Here is a 20,376-nt window from a genome sequence, read left to right on the forward strand (position 1 = left end):
AGAGCTGTTCTGTCTAATATAACAGACGTATCTGGTGTCCCAAAGGCCTCATGATGTGAGATACCTGCAAGGGTTCTGGGGGACCTCTTGCTTGCTTTCACAGGTTCACAGAGACGAGCTAAACTCAACTCAGCTCCATCTGGAACCCCAGCCTGGAACCCATCTGTCCTGAGCCAACATCCATCATCCTGCTAACCGTGCGATGACCATGCCAGAAGGGTGAAAGCTCTGAAAGACAAGGAACGCTGGAGTCAACCTTTGACAAACTCCTCAAGCTGAAACCGATGACAAAAACCAAAGACAGAAAGCACTGTGCAGCTTAAACAGTTGACTTCATGGCAAGACTTCTTACCGTTGCTCTATAAACAACCCGATAACATGGGTGGAAAGTACAAACGGCGACCCTGAATGGCTGCGGCAGCAAGTTTAAAGCTACTTAAGGAAAGAAACGGGTATTTATGGCACATTAAAACAGAAATAAACATTTTATTCAATAACAATTTATGCCAGTAAAAACAAACCAGACGAAGGAGACTTTCTCAAAACCACATTTATACAAATATACCAAAGGACATAAATATATGACAACTTCTCTCATGCTTAAAAATAATTTAATTTGGTTATAAAACACTATAAGAACAGCCAAACTGCCAGAACAAAAAAGGAGAATGCTTGCTGAAGGCACTAGAGAAGATCTTGATCAGCACATAGAGACAGATATCAAAATTCATAATTAAGTTGCAAATGGTCACAAATAATGGCTTTAATGTAGCAGCATGCCCCACTAGACCACAGGACAAAAGTATTTGTACTAATATAACGTTGCTGTTGCAACAAAACCTTGTATCTCCAAAATGGTAACTTTACAGAAGAAGGAAAAAAACACACTTAACGTTGAACGGAAGTCAATGGAAAAGTTTTCCAAGTAATTTTTGGGTCATTGGAATTTTACTGCATTATAAAAGACAGCTGGCGTTTTCAAATAAAACAAAATGGAAAAAAAATGTAAAATAATAAAGAAATGACAAAAATTGAGATTTTTGTTTTGTTCCGACAGTGATATGCTAACGTAGTGCTGAAATCTTCGAGCCTCCTGCAACTGAGAGCTGGTATAAATCTCACACAGCCTGAAAAAATCATGGACATTTCTGCATTAGCTGTAATGAGTAACTATGTTTAAAGCATTTTATAAAGACTCACAATAAATCAATAAATAATCACACTACAGAAACAGTACTGTGATTGGTACGTTGGCACGGTCAGATTGAAGAAGCAGGAGCTGGTGTTAAAGGAATAGCATGGTGAAAAACCAAATCACCAACACCCCCACCCCCACCCCCACCACAATCAAAGAAACGGGGGCTTATTTAGTTTAAAACTGGGGCTACAAGGCTTAAAAGGATTAAAACTTCTGTATACCAATCAGCTAGGTATGGATAACAGTACGTCATACAGGATCAGAAATGACATAATCAGGTCTATTAGAGATTCCTTCACAACTCCACACGGTCTGAGGCAGGTGAAGTGTGATGATACAAGCATGGAATTTGATGCTCATCGATGTACATAAGATTGCATTACTTGGAGATTCAATGCAAAACTAAAGAGGCAAAACATGTCTTGGCTGATCAAGTACATTTGGTTTCAATTTTTGCTGAACTGTTGCTTTAAGAGCGTGTGGGCATCCCCAGGTTGAAGAGGATGGAGCTGAGGTTGATGCTGAGGAAAGCTCGAGCCGGGTCGGCCGTCCTGTGCATTTCCTGCAGGAGCAGGTGCAGCGAAGAGGCTTCGAATAGACGCCTGTTCTTCCTGTAAACACACATATGCATACATAATGAGGAGTTAGAGTAGAGCTGGGCTATATGGAAAAAAATATTGTGATAAATATGCAAAATACCTCGCTAACATGATGATGATTAACTAAAAAATGAAAAAGCATTAATAACTGTTATGGTATTTACACAGTCAAGAAAGGTGGTTTAGCATCTGACTGACTGCATTTCTCTGAACTGTGGGAAACCCATGCAGACATGGGGAGAACATGCAAACTCCATGCAGAAAAGACCCTGGTTGCCCGGCTGGGGAATCGAACCCAGCCCTACATTTCCAATGGTATGTGACAGCCTTTCTAATGAGTGAATTCAGCCACATTAAGGTCACCCATTGCTGACACAGCTTGTATAATATCTCCAGAAAAGCATGGACCAATTAAAGAGGACGCTCTGGAGCAGCTAAAAATGTGCCTAAGGTCACTGTGACCAATGCTAAGCGTGTGCTAGAGTGGTATAAAGCCCCCCAGCACTGGGCTGTGGAGCAGTGCAGCTGGATTTCCCGGAGTGATGGAGCTCCATCCAATACCTTTGGGATTAGTTGGAGTGATCCAGAACTGTCCGTTCAACATCAGTACCTGACCTCACTAATTCTCAATCAAATCCTCACAGCAATGTTCCAACATCTAGTGTAAAGCCTTCCCAGAAGAGTGGAGGCTGTTACTGCAGCAAATAGGAAACAAACACCCTACTAATTTAGAAGAAATGTAACTTTTAGTCTACAAACTTTTGGACATGTAGTACAGCTTCTGCCTGGCATTGTTCTGCATCATCAGCTTTCAGAGTGGCTCCATTTAAGGGCATATGACTCTTCTTGGGTGTTAAACGTTCTCACTTTATTTTAGTTCAACTTACATCTGTTGTTGTACCAGTTAGAGCTAAGAGAAATTATTCTCTGTGAAAAGGCCTGCTCTGATTGGCTGTCGGCAATATCTCAAGTATTTGCATTCTTTTCAAATAACTGTTACTCAATGTAGCTGCAGTAAAATTATTGACAATATTGAATTTTGAAAAATATCACTGATGCAATAAATTAAATGCAGATACTGGTTACTTAATTACTGCCCAGCTCTAGAACCAAGTACTGAGGGACTAAGGACAAGTTTCTCCCCGGTTACAGATAAACTGAACCCTCCCTTAATTCCAGAATGGGAGCAGGCCTCCAGATGGACTTTTGGGAAGTCAGAGGAGGTTTCCAAACCTCCACACTGTACTGTGATCTCTCCTAATGAGGGTTAACGATGCTGTTTAGAAAGCAAAGCTAAACTAATGAGGGTTTCCTGTCAGCCTGTGAGCTCGGCAGCTGGAACAGTGATGACATTTGGAAAGTGCCTCAGGAAATTATACGGCTGTGATGATGTAACTCAGGCTTGGTGAGGGTGGGGACAGACCTGATGCCAGAGAGCCTCTGGAGGAGGATGCTGAGCTTCTCCACAAGGTTGAGGTCCAAACGCGGGTTGCGGAGGAGCAGGGAGACGCAGCGGAAGAAGTGGTCAGTGCTGCAGGCCTCTAGGAAGGCTGGCTGGTGCCCTGTAGAGCAGAGAAGAGCATAACGTTCCTCAGTGTCCAGAAGAAACAATAGCATTCAGTATAACCAACTGTCTCATCAGTTCACCAGCAGTGAATTAGTCTTGGTGGTCAACGTTCAACCACAACAGAAATTAGCTAAAGTTATATCAGCTTGCAAATGCATCATTCTGAAGTAATGAGACACAGATACAGATGGTATTTCCCTTCTTCACTATTTGGCTATAAATGCTAACAGTAAACATTAGGTGTTCCTAACATTAGGGGAAAGCAAAAAAAAAGAATTTGCTTCTGTTAGCAGTTAATTTGTTAATCTAGGTCAGAGGTCTTTAATTAAAATTCAGTCAAAGAAAATTTCCTCAAGCAAAGGTCCAGAACATCAATGTCTAACTTGCATTATGATTCCGTGCCATTTACTGTAAACTGAAGTAGTAGTTATATCAACATCTTATACAGACAACAATAAAGAATCAAATAAAGTACAATTCAGTCATATTTCAACAACATTTATTGTCAATTTTCTCTTTTTAGAGCCATGTAAAATAATCTGGCTCACTTTCTTCTCTGACTGCTGTTTCTCGCCTCGTCCCTCCCCTGTCTGTGCATCACTCACTTGAGTCTCGGTGCTCATCGTAACGCACAGATCTGACTGGCTGAGTAGCGTCACTTGTGATATTTACAACGCATGTGATTGGTCTGTGAGTCTCCGCCGGCCACTAAGCCGGTACCGTGAAGGCTAAAAAAGTTACGCCGATTAAAATAGGACCACCCCATCATTTAGGTCTGAACTCAAATTCTTCCAGATACAATCCAGGACTCATCCATCCACATACTCTCTGAGTGGGTAGGATGGCCCCCGTCTCCTCCCATCACTCAGCACGATGGTAGTCAGTACAGGCATCTGCTACCTGACATAACAGAACTGGCGGCTGGCATGTTCAGCCAGCATTCAGCTGGTGATATTGTGTGATTGGGGGAGTCCTAACTAGTGGGTGGAACTGGATACAACTCAAATGAGGAAAGAACTTGGTGGGGGGGGGGTAATAAATTAATAAAAAAAAAAACCAAACAAAACCTGATGGACGGATGGATGGAATTAGTTTTAACTTGATTAGTGCTCAGTTCTTTCTACAAACTGGCTATACTGGTGTCGCTTGAGACGAAGTTCTCTTGATACCTTCTGTATCTGAAAGAGGACTGTAGTTTGCAGTATCTGGGTACTGCTTTGAGAAATGTGCCCTTATAAAGATCAGCAAGCAGAAAATAAAGGCGTGGCTGGCATATTCACTACACCGCTGCAGGACGTTGCCAACCCTGGTTCCAATTTGGACAGCAAAGCTTAAACTTTAGAGTAGTGGACTGGAAAGAGAAAACCACCAGCAATCAAGCTATTTAAACGATATATATATATATATATATATATATATATAGATAGATACATAGATCAATATACTAGAATTTATTAAAGAAATAAGAGCGTTAGGCCTGGTATTTATTTTTTACTTAATTTCTTTAATAATTATCCAATTCTTATAAACTCTTACAGGAGATCTGAACCAGCCGTGAATCTACATGTGACTTTAGTGTTTTCACACCTACATACACATCGTTGCTGTCCAAAGAAAAACGACAACGAAAAAATCTCCAAAATAGGAACTTTACAGGAGAAGGCAAAAACACTCTTACCTTTCAATGCAAGTCTATGTAAAGAGGTTTCATTCCAAGTGATTTTAGAGCATTTCTATTGGTCCATTATCATGAAATTTTCACACAACATAAAGGACAGCTGAAGTGTTGAAATGATGTAGAAAAATAAAAATCGACAAAAATGGAGATAGTTTAAGGATAAACCAACAGTCAGTGGAATTCTCCTTAAAACATACAGAAACATATAGAAGGCTGCGTGCAGGGAAATGTATTTTGAAAGCTTCATTCTAACTGACAACCTTGAATTCCCGCTACGCACTGAAGTAGCAAACAACAAGCCTGTCTGCCTTCATCACTTTCACTAAATTAGCTTTAAATTGGGCATGAAAGGCCTCAAATAGGGCACAATGTTATTTCAATGACTGAGCACTGACTTTCCCAGTCAGCCTTTTACTGCTTTATGCTAGTGGTAGCCTGGTGAACTTTGGCCTACATAGTTGTCTCTGGAGTCCTGAACCAGTCACCCCAAATGTTGTTGATCAGCCAAGACATACTTGGTGTCTGAAGCTTGTTCCTAAGCTGCTTTTCTGCTGCATGGTACCAGCTCGACTCAAGTTGACTCACTTTTGGTACCTGCTACTTAATTTTCCATTGCAGATATAGAACCTCCTCAGTGTAGCTGGTCGTCATAGCGGCACCAAATGAAACTGCCGAGATGTTAAGGAGACGAATTGTGTTCAAAAGAGTCTGATGGCAGCGAGACAAAAGACTGCTGAAAAAAACAGGGCAGTTTCGGAAAAACTGAATCAGAGTTCAGATGACAAGACGATTCTGGCTGCTCAAAGGTGACGCAAGAGGCTACCCTAACCTGGTAGCTAATGTTAGCGTATGTGTTTAGCAATTCTCTCCAACCAAACAGTAGTCTGTAGCGTTTTTACATCAGCTTTTGGTATCGGCTCAGCTCACTTGGAACCTCGACAGAGATGGTACCAAAAAAGTACCGGGTACCAGGTACTTTTGCCTAATGGAAAACCAAAAAAGCGAGTCGAGTCGCACCTTTAGTTTTGCACTGGAGCTACGAGGCTAATGTAGCCAACAATCAATGGAAGCTTATGTGGGCTACACCAATTAGCATCATGCAAACCATACCTAAATGTTATTGATAAGTGTTTCATATAGCGTCAGAAACTGTGCGAATCAACTTGAGATTACTTGGCAACTTGACAGAGTTTGAGGCGAGAATGTTTAGAATTAGGCAATTATGATGCTAATTGGTGGGGATTTCACTAAATTAACTTGCATTTAGGCATAAAAGGCTTCAAATATGGTACAAAGTGGGTTCAGAGACTGAGCGTTGACCCCCAGTTGGTCTCCTACTGCCTAACGTCAGTGGGTGTCTCATGACCTACATATTTATCTCTGGGGGTACCAAGAGCAACAACTGAGCAGATGGTTAAGGGGTCAGACTGGCTGCTTCGTTTCACCACATCTGCCCCCCAAACGCACATCTGCGCTCCCTCATCTTCACAGGTAAGCTGATTCCCATTACACGAAGCTGAGAGAACTTCAAACGATGTCCACTGGAGACCCCGACTGTCTAACCGTGTGCTTTTCAGGGCTGATTTAAGACGTGTCTCTCACTGGGACACGTGGAGTACATTAAGGGCGGCCATGCCACGGAGCAGACAGTAGACGCTGAACAGGGTTTCCCCCTGGACGAGTGCAGGGGGCTGGTGGTTGACCTTCAGGTGTGAACCTGAACTTGAGCTTTCACACGGTCCCTTAATTATTCCTCTATAAAGCGCAGTAATTGCCAGGGCGGATCGGAGCGTTCCTATAAAGTGGCGCCCAGAGACTAGCAGCCCTGTTCAGTGTCACTAAAAGGAAGCTGGGAAAGGGGTGCTCCTGGAGCTCCTCGTAAACAGGTCTGCTCAAACGAGCCGCTGATTAGCAGCAGTCATCGCAAGCCAGGCATGAATAGAGGAGTAACTGAAAGAGAGTGAAGGTGTGCTTGAGAAATGTGGTCTATTCCAGTGTAGCATGGGATAGAAAGGATTTTAACAAGAGGAAGTGTTCCGAAAAATCGGAAGTACATAGTTTTCCAGCTTTATCCTGAATGTAGTCGATTAGCCATTATAACTTGTCCAGAAATCATTGCGACCAACACATTTCCATTTTAACACATGCCAATAAACTACTTTAAGATGATTAACATTTTAAAACTATAACATTCGTTTTGCTGGGTTTTAAGTTGTAAACTTAACTCCATCTGTTAAACATGACTGCTAATACATCTTCATCACTTCCCTTTGCTTGCTGACTAGTTAGCATGCTAAAGGCTACATGCCTAACAACAAAAAGAAAGCAAATTCACCACAGGTCTACACAAAGTTTACAGCCAGACAAAGCATTTACTTCTCAAAAAAGCATTTTGCACAGCCAAGTTTGCATGGCTAGCTGATTAGCTCACAGAGGCCCTTCCTCACTTTCTGCCGCGAGTGGTCACTTGTGGAAAGAAGGTGTGATGTACGTTTGAGTAGTGAGGTGAAGTGGGCGAGGACATGTTAAAAAACAACTGAAACAGGGCCTTGTATCTGGTTTTCCAATTCAAACTGAACATGTTTAATACCGACCTTTAGCCATAGAATGCTGATATATTGGCTAAAAATACAAACAAACAGCCCCAGGTAGCTTCAAGCAACAAAATCTGAGTTTTGGCAGCAAGTTATTGTCACAGCCAAGAGCTCTCTCTATTTGCCCAGGGTCTGGACATTTATATGTAACTCTAATATTGTCTATACTATTTCCCTAATAACTATCTGTAATCTAATGTCTTCAAAAAGAATTAAAAGAAACAAAGAATATCAACAAAAATGAAAAAGGATAAAAAGGAATGAAAAAGCCTTCAGTCGCTGAGTTCTTGTGGAAGGAAGTAAAAGGCCTTCGCTTTGTTGAGCATCAAATGGCAAGATGGTTCCCGGTCAACCACAATGCGAATATCATCTCAAAACATCCCTTTTTATTCCCATCTGGGGTGATGAGGTGATCTCCCCACCCCTTTAACACAATTCCATACCATTTTTAGTCCCCATCATGTCCAAACCTTACACCTTTTTTGGTAACCCTTAAAACCAAATGTGTGTGATGTGTTTTAACCCACTCTGGTCTCACTCTTACAAGGCTGTTCCCTCCTTACAGGCCCCTCTTGCACAACTCTCCATTGGGCATCTTACACAACCCTCCATATACATACAAGAGTGTACCAGCTATATCTTAAACTGTCATCTGGTACATCTCCCTTCAGTTCAGAAGCTCACCCCAGTTAGATAGTCCAATGCATACAGTCCACAGTCTGCTTCCCTATAGTACATTTTTAGGAAGGCTCCAAGCTCTCTAGTCAATGTTTTATTTAATCTTTTCATAATTCTGCAAGAGGGAGAACGTTTTGAGAACATGATGCTTTTTGAATGCTTCTGCTTGTGCTTCTGCCAGTACGTTGTGTTTGTAGCATCTAGGAAGGTGGTATCATTTTGATCTGTCATTATAATTAGATCCCATAATATCTGTGAATTTAGGAACTGCCACCACTAATCTCTCCTCCGTGTTTACTGTCACTGGCCTGCACACTCATGATGCAAGCTACTTGACTGCTAAATCTATTTTGGAACACAAGTTCACAAGTTCACATCATTAGGTCAAAAAAGTTAGCCCTACCACTAGCTGTAACGGGAAAATATTTGGTTCCGGTACTGATACTCGTAGTTAAACTTGGATACAAGGGTCTACATTGCGTAGTACTATCAGTCAGCCTTTTACTCTGCAATGTTCTACATATTACTACTGCAAAAATATAAATAAAAGTGTTCTCGTGCAAACTGCAGATTTCACGCAACAAACAGCAATCATAGATGGTGAAGGAGCTTTCTAAAGTTCTCAATTAGAATATTATTAAACACTCAACTAGAAAGAAATTGCAGAGCCTAGCATTGTCTGACACATGCAAGTGTGCCAGGAGACAGACCTTAACAACAAGTCGATAGTGTGGGACGACAAACAGCAGTAAAAATGCTCACGGCAAAATCTGTAAAGGCAGTTTTTAGTGTTAAGAACAAGGTAATGAACCCATTTGCCTAAATGGCTGAGCTGCTTCTTTCAGCAAACACTTCTGCCACTGTGTGGTCACTTACAGTCTGAGTTAATGTTAAGGAGAAGAGCGAAAGGAACTGCTGGACTCCTGACGAAGTGATAACCCTTAGCCTCGATTTAACCTTTAGCATAGCAGCCCACTAGCCAGGCCTGTTTGTCCACTAGCCCTGTCTGCGGTGCGCCTCCGTCAGTCAGATGTATCACACAGCAGGGGGGTCTTGCGACCCGTCACTTTAACCAGGCCAGAAAAACACTGCAAGTCACTGATACTGACAGCGTGAACAGCGGTGATATTTACTGAACTGACGCTCAGAGATGCAGCCCTAGTGAACAAGACGCATGTATGAGACGAACAACTCAAGAAGTTTGTACATGAAACAACATTCAGTTCAATTTTTCAGCCAGAGAAGCTGCTGTGTGCTGTTGTGTAAACACCACAGGCTTATCTGTACACTGTTCAGCTCTGTTTTTAACTGTTTTGCACAATAAAGATATTTTACATTTACTTCAGTTAAAAATGGTTCTTATTACCCATTACATAATAGTAAATACCAAACAGATACAGTAAATGAACAAAAAAAGTTTGCATAAGCAACTAAAAAACATAATTCCACAAGTAAATGCCACCTAGCCAAGCTGAGTGTGTTTCATTTGTGACGCAGAAGGGATTTTACCAAAATAAAATATTTAAAAAATTGTATAAATATCAGGACTTCAATTGAATTAGGACAGATAACAGTTAGTATCAGTACTGTTACACCCCTACCTGCCTGCCTTTGGGGATTTGAGATTCGAGACCCAGGCCTAAAGCGCCACACTTGCATTTCTGACTTCCAGTAACAGCAAAACGCAAAGCTTTTCGCAAATAAAAGTGATCTCCATATTAGGGTCCAACTCGTGTAACTAGCTGAAGGTTATTAGTCTCCAGCACGCGCCTCCTCAGACACGTTAGCGGCGCTGCCCGCTGGTTAATGGAGCGGAAAGGAGCCAGGCTGATGGAAGTGTTAATGGCCTTCACTGTGTAACCATATGGCCTTAATCACACTAATCATTCCACTCGATACGTCTATACGCTGATACTTCAGCAGCCACGCTCTCTTACAGTGTGTACACCAGATATAAAGACTTGATTAAACTCCTTGAGTAAAAGACAAACAAACCGGCGTCATGCATGCAAAAACGAAGACCAGTGTCTGAAGATCAGCTCCAAAAGTGCTGTAGTCTTTTGCTGTGTCTTCTATCTAAACCATCATTTAGGCAGAATTATAGTGCAATAAACAGGAAATTACAAAATAAGATGGAAATGTGTAGTGTAGACATTAGAAGAGCCAAATTTGGGGGGGGGGTTCATCCACCCGCAAGGCTTGCACATGGAAAAACAAAATTATAAAATGACGTATCTCAATACACTGTAAACAAGTTCACTGTTTTATAGTTAAACAGAAATAAACAGATGCAGAATGTTTATTTCTGTTTAAAACAGAAACAATGATCACACTGTATTATATTCTAATGCTGATTTGATTGTAAACCTCCTCCTTCAGTCTGCTAACCGCTCCGCACTTTACCTTGAATCTCTTTGGTTAGAATCACTGGGCAGCAGTAAAATACACAAACACTCTCTGGCCACTTTATTGGAAGCCCCTCCGCTGTAGCTCCACCTTGCTTTTGTACATTTAGAGAGTGCTGTTCCATGTTTTGATGTCACTCCCAAAACATAAAGTGTTCTAGTCCATAGGCGGAGCCTTATTTTAGCTACGCCCCTGCATTTTAGAGCAGGAAATGAGGCTGCATCCCTGTCCCTCACGGCCACATGGTGAGCAATTAGATCCCGTTGTTTTGAAGTAAATGTGTCCGAAAGTCTGAAAATCAGTGTGGAACATTAAGAATTGTCACTACCGAAACACATATTTTCTGCAATTAAGTAAATATCTTGTGTTTTAATGAAAAACATGATGAATTTATGTATGTACAGCTGTTCAAAGCTGTGTTTGCTGATCATGTACTGCTAGCGTTTTTGAGTTCTGCTCAAAATGAGCTAAAATTACTATCACTACCGAAACAGTCACTACTGAAACCTTTCGTAGTTTTGGTAGTGTTATGATAGTTTTGGTAGCAACAAAATAGAATATTCAGCTATTTGCTTTAATAAAACAAACACAGTTAAGGTACAGGGTCACTCAAACCAAGAGGATTTTAGTCTAAAGTCCAAGTCAGTTAAAAGTCCCAATGTGTTTTGCATTCTGACTTTGAACCAATTTGGAAGAGTGATCCACACAGTGGACCTATTAGGAAGGTGAAGCTCATGCAGGACAACCAGATAAGGGTTTCTAATAAAGTGGACAGCTAGTTTATTTGGTTGTTTTGTATTAGTTGACTTGCTCTGGACTTACGTGATTCAGCGCTCATCTGAAGTAAGATGTCTACAGCCGGTGCCAGCAAACCGGGACTGCCCGCCCTCAGCAGAGCCACAATGGCCGCCAGGGCCTGGTACTTCAGGAATAAGGCCTGACCCTCGTCTGTCCGCACGTCACCGTGAAGGATGTCCAGAGCCTGAGCCAAAATGTCCACTGCAAAAAAGACACATAAGGATCGTTTCTGATTCAGCTGGTAGTGTTGGTCCACATTTTTTCACACATTATAGCAATAACCTACTAATTTTAATTTGGTTCTTTAGCTTCATTTACCAAACCTGAAGTGTGAAGCCTGGGTGTGATCTTAGAATCTGAGCTCTGTTTTATCTGCATGTAAACACAGTCACTAAAGTAGCTCTTTATCATTTGAGAAAGTTCAGCCTTTTCTATCTCAGAGCGACGCAGAGAAACTTGTTCATGCATTTGTTACAGCAGAGTTGATCACTGTAATGATCTTCTTACTGGACTTCCTAAGAAAACTATACATCTCTTACAACTTGTACAAAATGCGTCAGCATCCTAACAAAAACAAAAAAGAGAGATCAGATCACTCCCGTTTGACCTGCACTGGCTGCCTGTATCATTCAGGATAGATTTTAAAGTTCTAGCTACTAGTTTTTTTTAAGCTAAAATGAACTTAAAGCACCCGCTTACATCAGAGAGTGTGTCTGTTTATGTTCCTGCACATAATCTAAGATCTGCAGATAGTGGCCTTCTACAGACACCCTCTGTAAAATACAGAAAACATGGAGAGACTCTTTCAGTTATTCTGCTTCTAAATTGTGGAACTCAATTCCACCATTTATTAGACCGTCAAGCTCAGTGCTCACTTCTAAAAATGCAGTTCTTTAACTCAGCATTTAACTAAAACTCTACATCTCATGGTTTTTATCTTCTAATTTGATCTGTTTAATTTTCTTCTGATTCTAAATAAATACTAATGATTTCTTGTATAACTATGTTTTATCACCTGTCTGTAAAGCACTTTGAGCTGCCACCGGCATGAAAAGTGCTACACAAATAAAAATGATTATTATTATAAGTGTAACAATTTTTTTTTCTTAAGTAATTTTCAAACATTTCTGTTCATTCGTTTTGACATTAACACAATGGTGTATCAAAGAGCTCAGTAGTTCAGTAGGCAGGGTACAGCTCAGGCAGTCATTTTCTAAGGAGTCCCTTTGTGAAAATCATTCCAGCATACAGGAACTTTCATTCCCTGAAAATTCCCACAATGCACTGCAAAAACTCAACTGTGCACAATGCTCTCCAGCTGGAAACAGCATCATGTCTCTAGCTCAGCTTTCAGAATGTTTTAAAACGGAGGACGAATGCTGTATGTTATCTCACTTGCACCCCCAACCTTGAAGAAATACTAACCGTTTTTCAAACTTATGATTAAAAAACCTACCAACAATGAGGGTTTCGTTCTAGCCAGACACCCAGACATCAGTTTTCTACTAAGTAGCTGAGAAGCTGCTATGAACGTTTTCATAGCAGATTGTTAGCTACTTAGTGAAAGCTGCATTTGTTTCTTGTTTCAAGTTTCAAAGCTTCATTTGTCACATACATAGTCATACATGGTACAACTAGCAATGAAATGCTTGGATAACTGCCCGCTCACATGAAGCAATAAGGTAATAAGAAACAGCAGTCAAACAGAAGAACAATATCGTAGAAAATATATAACAAAATATCCATCTATGAAATATACCCTATGAACACAATGAAGATATGAAATGTTGGAAGTAAAGTGCAAGGTAAAACAGCAACATAATGCTGTGCAACTGAGCAGGAGGTAGAATACATAAATTACAAGCGATCAATGTTAAGTGCAGAGTCCTGTGTGTGATGGGTGTGTGTGTGAGGTGGTCCTGTTTGTCCTATTTGCTGTCGTGGTTTAGAGCTCGGATGGCTTGTGGAAAGAAGGTCCTCCTCATTCTCTCTGTGTTTGCCTTCAGGGAGCGAAAGCGCTTCCCTGACCGCAACAGAGAGAAGAGTCCATTGTTGGGGTGGCTGAGGTCCTTCACGATCTTCCTGGCTTTGGTTCAGCACCGCTTGCTATAAACAGTCTGCAGGTCAGGGAGCTTGGTCTGAATGATGCGTTCAGCTGACCGCACCACCCTCTCGAGAGCCCTTCTGTACTGCCCGGTGCTGCTTCCAAACCAGGCTATGATGTTCCCTGTGAGGATGCTTTCAGCGGTGCAGGTGTTGTAGTTCAGTAACACTTTGGAGGGCAGTTTGAAGTCTCTTAGGTGTCTGAGGTGGTAGAGACGCTGGCGGACCTTCTTCACCATTTGTCTGTTTGACTTCACTCATATGCTTTGATGTTACTGCCACTAATTACCTACAAAATAACCCCCAACACTGTATATTTCACAAGTACTGCACTTTCATGAACAAAATATGACATTAAATAGGCTGACCTGCTAACAGCTAGCAGGCTAATTAGGCCACTTCAGAAATATTCAGCTGCAGACTTTAAGTTGAAATCTTTACTCAAAGGGTCTGTTACTGAAACGTTACCTGAATGTCTATTCAGTCGTCAGTCGACTGTTTTAGCTACAGCTGCCGAGAACTGCTTAGATGAACCACGGTTAGCCTGGCGCTGATGTAACACTGGACAACCCTATAGAAAAGCTATGTGAAGCACTATGCTAGTGGTGTTAATCGAATGAAGAGAGGCTCAATAGCTTTAAACAATGTTTTGTGTGACTGACAAACAGCTTTATCTGGGCCTCAGTGTAAACAAAATGAAAACACTGATGACAGAACTGGAATTTTTTATTTTAAAGTGACATTGAGGCTAAGCACAGCTCAGTGGATGAGCTTCCCAGTCGACGTATTGTCTCCACATCTGTGTCACGCATAACTGAGCTGTCATTGTCCTAGTAGTCTTGAGACCAGGGCCAGCGTTCAAATTCATTTTCACTACGTACTGATTCACTACATGTGGACAAGTGAGCAAATGAAAACACAAGCAATGTAAAGGGCAGCTGCAGTTTTAAATTGAGTAAAAACTGAAAAATCACCTATAAAAATGATCTTGAATTCAACATTAGAAAAATTTGAAAAGTACTATTTGAAAAGGAACAGGAGGAGAGACAATTAAAGAAGAGGCAAAAATACAAAAATTTTGCTGCTTACAAGTAGAGCTGCAACGATTAATTGACTAGTTGTCAACTATTAAATGAATTGTTAACTATTTTGGTATTCGATTAATCGGTTTGAGTAAATTTTTAAGAAAAAAAGTAAAAATTCTCTAAATCCTGCTTCTTAAATTTGAATGTTTTCTGGTTTCTTTGGAAAACACTGATCGACATTTATCACCATTTCCTGACATTTTATAGACCAAACAACTAAACGATTAATCAAGAAAATAATCAACAGATTAATCGACAATGAAAATAATCGTTAGTTGCAGCCCTACTTACAAGCTCGATGTAACTGGTGCAAATCTGTATTTTTATGTTGTTTAATGTTCTAAAAGTACTGTACTAATATATTTTAATCACAATAACAATAATTTATCACCATCATTATGCATCTCACCCTTATTAGTGGCCTAAATTACTTAATGAATATGTTTTAAGGGGCGCTAATCTGCTCTGCAAATGTTCCGAACATCACAAACTGATATTTTCTCCAGAGGATGGCAAGTTTTCAACCGGTCCAAACCGAAGCAGGCTTGAGGAGTATTTCACAAAGCAGGATTTCTGAATTAGCCAGATAACTTAAGCCCAAAATTAAGGACTGTCTAATACGCATGTCCCTCAGCACGTTTCCTATTGGACAGGACTGACTTTGCACTTAAGATAACTGGCTAAAATGAGAAATCCTGCCTTCTGAAATACCCCCTGGGCTGGACTTCAGCAGCCAGAGTGTAAGAAACTCATTTTAGTGGTGAGTAAATGGGCCTGTTTTCTGGCGCTGGGCTGTGTTAGCGTTAGAGGTTTCAGCTTGTGCTGCTGTATACCTGGTATTATCTGCAGGAGAGAAGTAAACCAAGCAGATAAAACCATCTGAAGAGTAATGGGCACGATAAAAACCCCAGAGAGCGGCACTAGGTGTTAGCAGCTCGGGAAAAAAGGGTTTTATAGAAGCTGTAAGGCTGATTCTTCCCAGATGGAGCCCTAAACGTTCCTACAGAGGACTAGCTGGCATCATAGCAGAGTCCTACTTGAGCCAAAGATGCATAAAGCTGTCCTGGGTTTGGGCGGAACACGTCTTTTCAAACTATTCCATCACTCTAGAGAGAGACAGGCCTAATAAAAGATTCTCCAGAGCGAGAGGTGATTTCTGATCGACTTTAATTCTTTGAGAAAGATTAAGAGAATTTGGAACGGATCATCCGTTCTCCAAAAAGTCTCTAAAACAATGGTGATGAGAACCAGAAGGAAAATAGAAACCCTCTGTTATGCCCAGTCATTTTTCATATTTAAGAGAATAGTTTGGTGGTAAATCTACTTTACAGGTTTCTCTCTTACCCCAAGGAGTAGATGAACACGCAAGACTCATCTGGGGTCTGAAGTTTGCTTCTTTAGTTCTGCACTGGTGCTATGTCTATATATGTCTATAATACCTATAAAAATAGAATGCAACGATATGCAAATCATGTAAGCTATATTTTTAAAGGAAAATAGTACAAAGACAACATATCAAATGCTGAAGCTGAGAAATTTTATTGGTTTTGAAAAATATATGCCCATTTTGAATTTGATGTCAACAACACGTTCCAAACAAGTTGGGACGGGGGCCTGTTTACCACTGTGTTTCATCACCTCTTCTTTAACAACACTCTGTAAGCGTTTGGGAACTGAGGAGACACTGCTGTAGATTTGAAAGTGAAATGTTTTCCCGTTCTTGTTTGCATATATTTTTCAAAAAACAATAAAATTTCTCAGTTTCAACATTCAGTATGTTGTGTTTGCACTATTTTTAATTAAATATAGGGTTTAAATGATTTGCATATCATTGCATTTTGTTTTTATTTACATTTTGCACAGCGTCCCAACTTTTTTGGAAATGGGGTTGCAATTTAAACCTTATTGTGGTTATTTCTTTTAGATAAGATAGTGGTCCTGAAAAATAACCAGAACAGTGGCAGGGACAGTGTCAGTTAATCATAATATGTAAGTTTTAAAAAAAAAAACATTAAACAAAAAATACAGGTTTCCACTATCAACTTTTCTAAATAGCCTACTTGTCATGGTACTCACAAAGAGGCGGATGCTGTACATACAAACTCTCAACATAATGTTTTCATAATAGCTGACACTCTCTTGGCATGGTGCAAACTGCATGCCTAAATCATTACACATTTCCCTCAAACTGTAAGTTGTTAGGTAATCTCTAATAGACCTGATAATGTGGTTTCTGACATTGCATTTCACATTGTTATCTAGAAAAATTGACTTAAGTACAAAGGCACAGCTAAATACAGTAGCAGCAGCCTCAATTTGTCTGTTCTTTCTTGATTACATTTGGGGTGAAGGGAACATCTGTTTTTTTCCAAACCATTCCTTTATAGAAGTCTGTTTGTAAAAGATTTGGTCTTGTTTATTAGAAACCCCTACTTAGCCCTATAAAATCATCACGAAAACCAAAAGGAATGCTTCCCTCCATTCTCCCTAACTCGCTTTCATGTTTTGCATTAATCCGGGGTTCAAAAACCTGCACTTTTGCATTTAGGATTAAATGCTTTTTTACAGTGAGGTCCAGCAGGAGCTCTGGAGGCACCTCCAGCTCCTGAAACAAGCAGGAACAGCTTAGGAGAAGCTTCACTGCAAAATGTCAATGTCGCCATCTGTTGGATGGAGAGCAGAATCACTGTGCAGTGGCTTCAGGTAGGGCTCTATAACTTATATATATAAAATTCACATAAATGAAAAAATGGGCCAAGCCCAAAATACTAATGGTTTTTACTAAGGGTAAAACTAAACCCTATTTTGAATATTTGATCTCAAATTAAACACCTTTCTGTAAAAGGTTGTCTGCAAGTTTACCCATAAGATGTCAACATCTATGGTAATTAAAAGGGAAAAGCTATCCCATACTAAGTTACCTTATCTACCAACCCCATTCTCAAAAAAGTCATTACGCTGTGCAGAATGTAAATAAAAATATAATCCAATGGTATGCAAATCAAGTAAACCATATTTTTAAAGGAAAATACTACAAAGACAACATCAAATGTTGAAGCTGAGAAATTTTATTGTTTTTTTTTTAAATATTTGCCCATTTTGAATTTGATGCCAAAACACGTTCCAAAAAAGTTGGGACGGGGGCCTGTTTACCACTGTGTTTCATCACCACTTCTTTTAACAACACTCTGTAAGCGTTTGGGAACTGAGGAGACACTGCTGTAGTTTCTGAAAGTGAAATGTTTTCCCACTCTTGTTTGATACAGGATTTCAGCTGCTCCACAGTTCCCCCCTATACCATCATGAATACTGGCTTTTGAATTGTGCACTGATAACAAGCTGAGTGGTCTTTAGCCCAGAGGACACAGTCCCCATGATTTCCAAAAAGAATTTCAAATTTTGAGCTCGGGCCCAGAGAAGGTGGCAGCATTTCTGGATCCTGTTTATATCTGGTTTGTTCTTCGCGTTTAGTTTTAACTTGCATTTGTGGATGCAGCGCCGAACTGTTTTCACAGACAGTGGTTTTCATAAGTTTTCCTGAGTCCATGCAGTGATTTCCACTAGAAAATCATGTCTGTTTTTAATGCAGTGCCGTCTGAAGGCCCAAAAATCATTGCCAGCAAATACTGGTTTTCACTGGCCTTGTCCCTTGCATACAGAGATTTCTCCAGAGACTTTTAATGTTATTATGTACTGTAGATGATGAAAAGCTAACGTTCTTTGCTATTTTACGTTGAGAAATGTTATTTGCCTGTGCAGTTTTTCACAGAGTGAACTCCTCATCTCACGTTACTGACCTGTTGCCAATTAACCATCAAGTGTTTTTTCTTTTAGCATTACACAACTTTACCAGCCTTTTGTTTCACCCGTCCCAACTTTTGGAATGTGTTATTGGTATCAAATTCAAAGTGGGCATATACTTTTTCAAAAAACAACAAAATTTCTCAGTTTCAACATTTGATATGTTGTCTTTGTACTATTTTCAATGAAATATAGGGTTTAAATGATTTGCATATCATTGCATTTTGGTTTTATTTACATTTTGTACAGCATCCCAAATTTTTTGGAAATGTGGTTGTATTTGTTTAGTGTTGCTAAGACTGTTAAAAGCTTAGTGTTTTGCCAATTGTGGCAGCTAAATATATATATAATACATAAACATTATATTAAGCAGAAAGGCTTAAGGACTGAAAGGATTAACCATTTTACATCAGTGCACTGTGAACTGTAATAACAGCAGCATGCTGTACTTTTATATGAACTATTTCTGATTTGCAGGTAACTGAAACGATCAGAGAAAATGTGTGGAAAGTGTAGACTCTAAACTTTCAACCAATATCATATTTGTATTTGTAAGTAGAAGAGAAAATATTTCATTATGATTTGCATTTGATGAAAAGTGATTGTTGTGTATAGTCTTATTTTGTAGAAAGAAAAACATTCTTCACATTTTTGTCCTGTTTTTGTCAATTTCTTATATCATAACAAACAAAAAAGTCACAAGTGCTGATTTGAATCTGTCAATACAGAATGCAAATCAAAATTATGTAATTGTAAGTCACTAGTGTGGAATGAATTATGCAATTATACTTAAACAGGACAGTAAAACATCAATAATGATGGTTTCTAAGAGTTAAAGCAGGAAAGCACCTCACCCTGGCTGATGGTTTTGAGGATGATGAGGGTGGATAAGAAGCGAGTGTGGAGGCAGGATGTCCTATATAGCGGACAGACCTTGGCCTTACTGCCCTCTCCTGGCCCACGAGACACCTCCTCTCCCAATCTCCTCAGAGTAGACGTTAATGGAGGGTGCTGGAGAAAGACAAAAGCATCCACATCAGGTGACCATTAATTAAAAGGAAGAATATCAGTAAGCAGGAGAATAGTCTAACTATAGAAAACTCAAAGCTAGAAGTTAAACAAATGGAATGGAATGGAATTTAGACAGCAAGCAGCAGTCTAAATTTTGGAAATCTTTTTTAGGCCCACTCACTGGCCACTTTATTATATACCACAGCCTACAGGTCCACATACTGGTCACTTTATTAGAAACACCTACCCTATAGGCCCACTCACTGGCCACTTTATTAGAAACCTCACCTCACAGGTTCACATACTGGTCACTATATTAGAAACCTCAGCTCACAGGCCCTCTCATTGGCCACTTTATTAGAAACTTCACCCTACAGGTCCACATACTGGTCACTTTATTAGAAACACCTCCCTTATAGGCCCACTCGCTGGCTATTTTATTTGAAAACCGTACCTCACAGGTCCACATACTGGTCACTTTATTAGAAACACCTACCCCATAGGCCCACTTGCTGGCTACTTTATTTGAAACCACACTCTACAGGTCCACATACTGGTCACTTTATTAGAAACCTCACCTCACAGGCCCACTCACTGGCCACTTTATTAGAAACCACACCCTACAGGTCCACATACTGGTCACTTTCTTAGAAACCACACCCTGCAGGTCCACATACTGGTCACTTTATTAGAAATACCTACCTTACATGCACTGGTCACTTTTTTAGAAACCACACCCTACAGTTCCACATACTGGTCACTTTATTGGAAACCTCACCTCACAGGCCCTCTCATTGGCCACTTTATTAGAAACTTCACCCTATAGGTCTACATACTGGTCACTTTATTAGAAACACT

At 40.2% G+C, this 20,376-nt stretch overlaps 1 protein-coding gene across 1 annotated transcript in view; it reads right to left on the minus strand.

Annotated features, from left to right (window-relative positions):
- Positions 1-570: 570 nt before the first annotated feature.
- The window catches only part of LOC118811575 (coiled-coil domain-containing protein 138-like), a 34,176-nt gene continuing 14,370 nt past the window's right edge, over positions 571-20,376 (minus strand). Inside the window, exons 12-15 of the mRNA XM_036575889.1 lie at positions 19,362-19,518; positions 11,543-11,719; positions 3,221-3,359; positions 571-1,809 (exon numbers count right to left, since the gene is read on the minus strand). Coding sequence (XP_036431782.1) covers positions 1,668-1,809; positions 3,221-3,359; positions 11,543-11,719; positions 19,362-19,518 — 615 coding nt within the window. The 3' untranslated portion in view covers positions 571-1,667. The remainder of the gene's footprint in view (positions 1,810-3,220; positions 3,360-11,542; positions 11,720-19,361; positions 19,519-20,376) is intronic.

This window comes from Colossoma macropomum, unplaced genomic scaffold (assembly GCF_904425465.1).
Source record: "Colossoma macropomum unplaced genomic scaffold, Colossoma_macropomum, whole genome shotgun sequence".
In the NCBI taxonomy this organism is placed as follows: domain Eukaryota; kingdom Metazoa; phylum Chordata; class Actinopteri; order Characiformes; family Serrasalmidae; genus Colossoma; species Colossoma macropomum.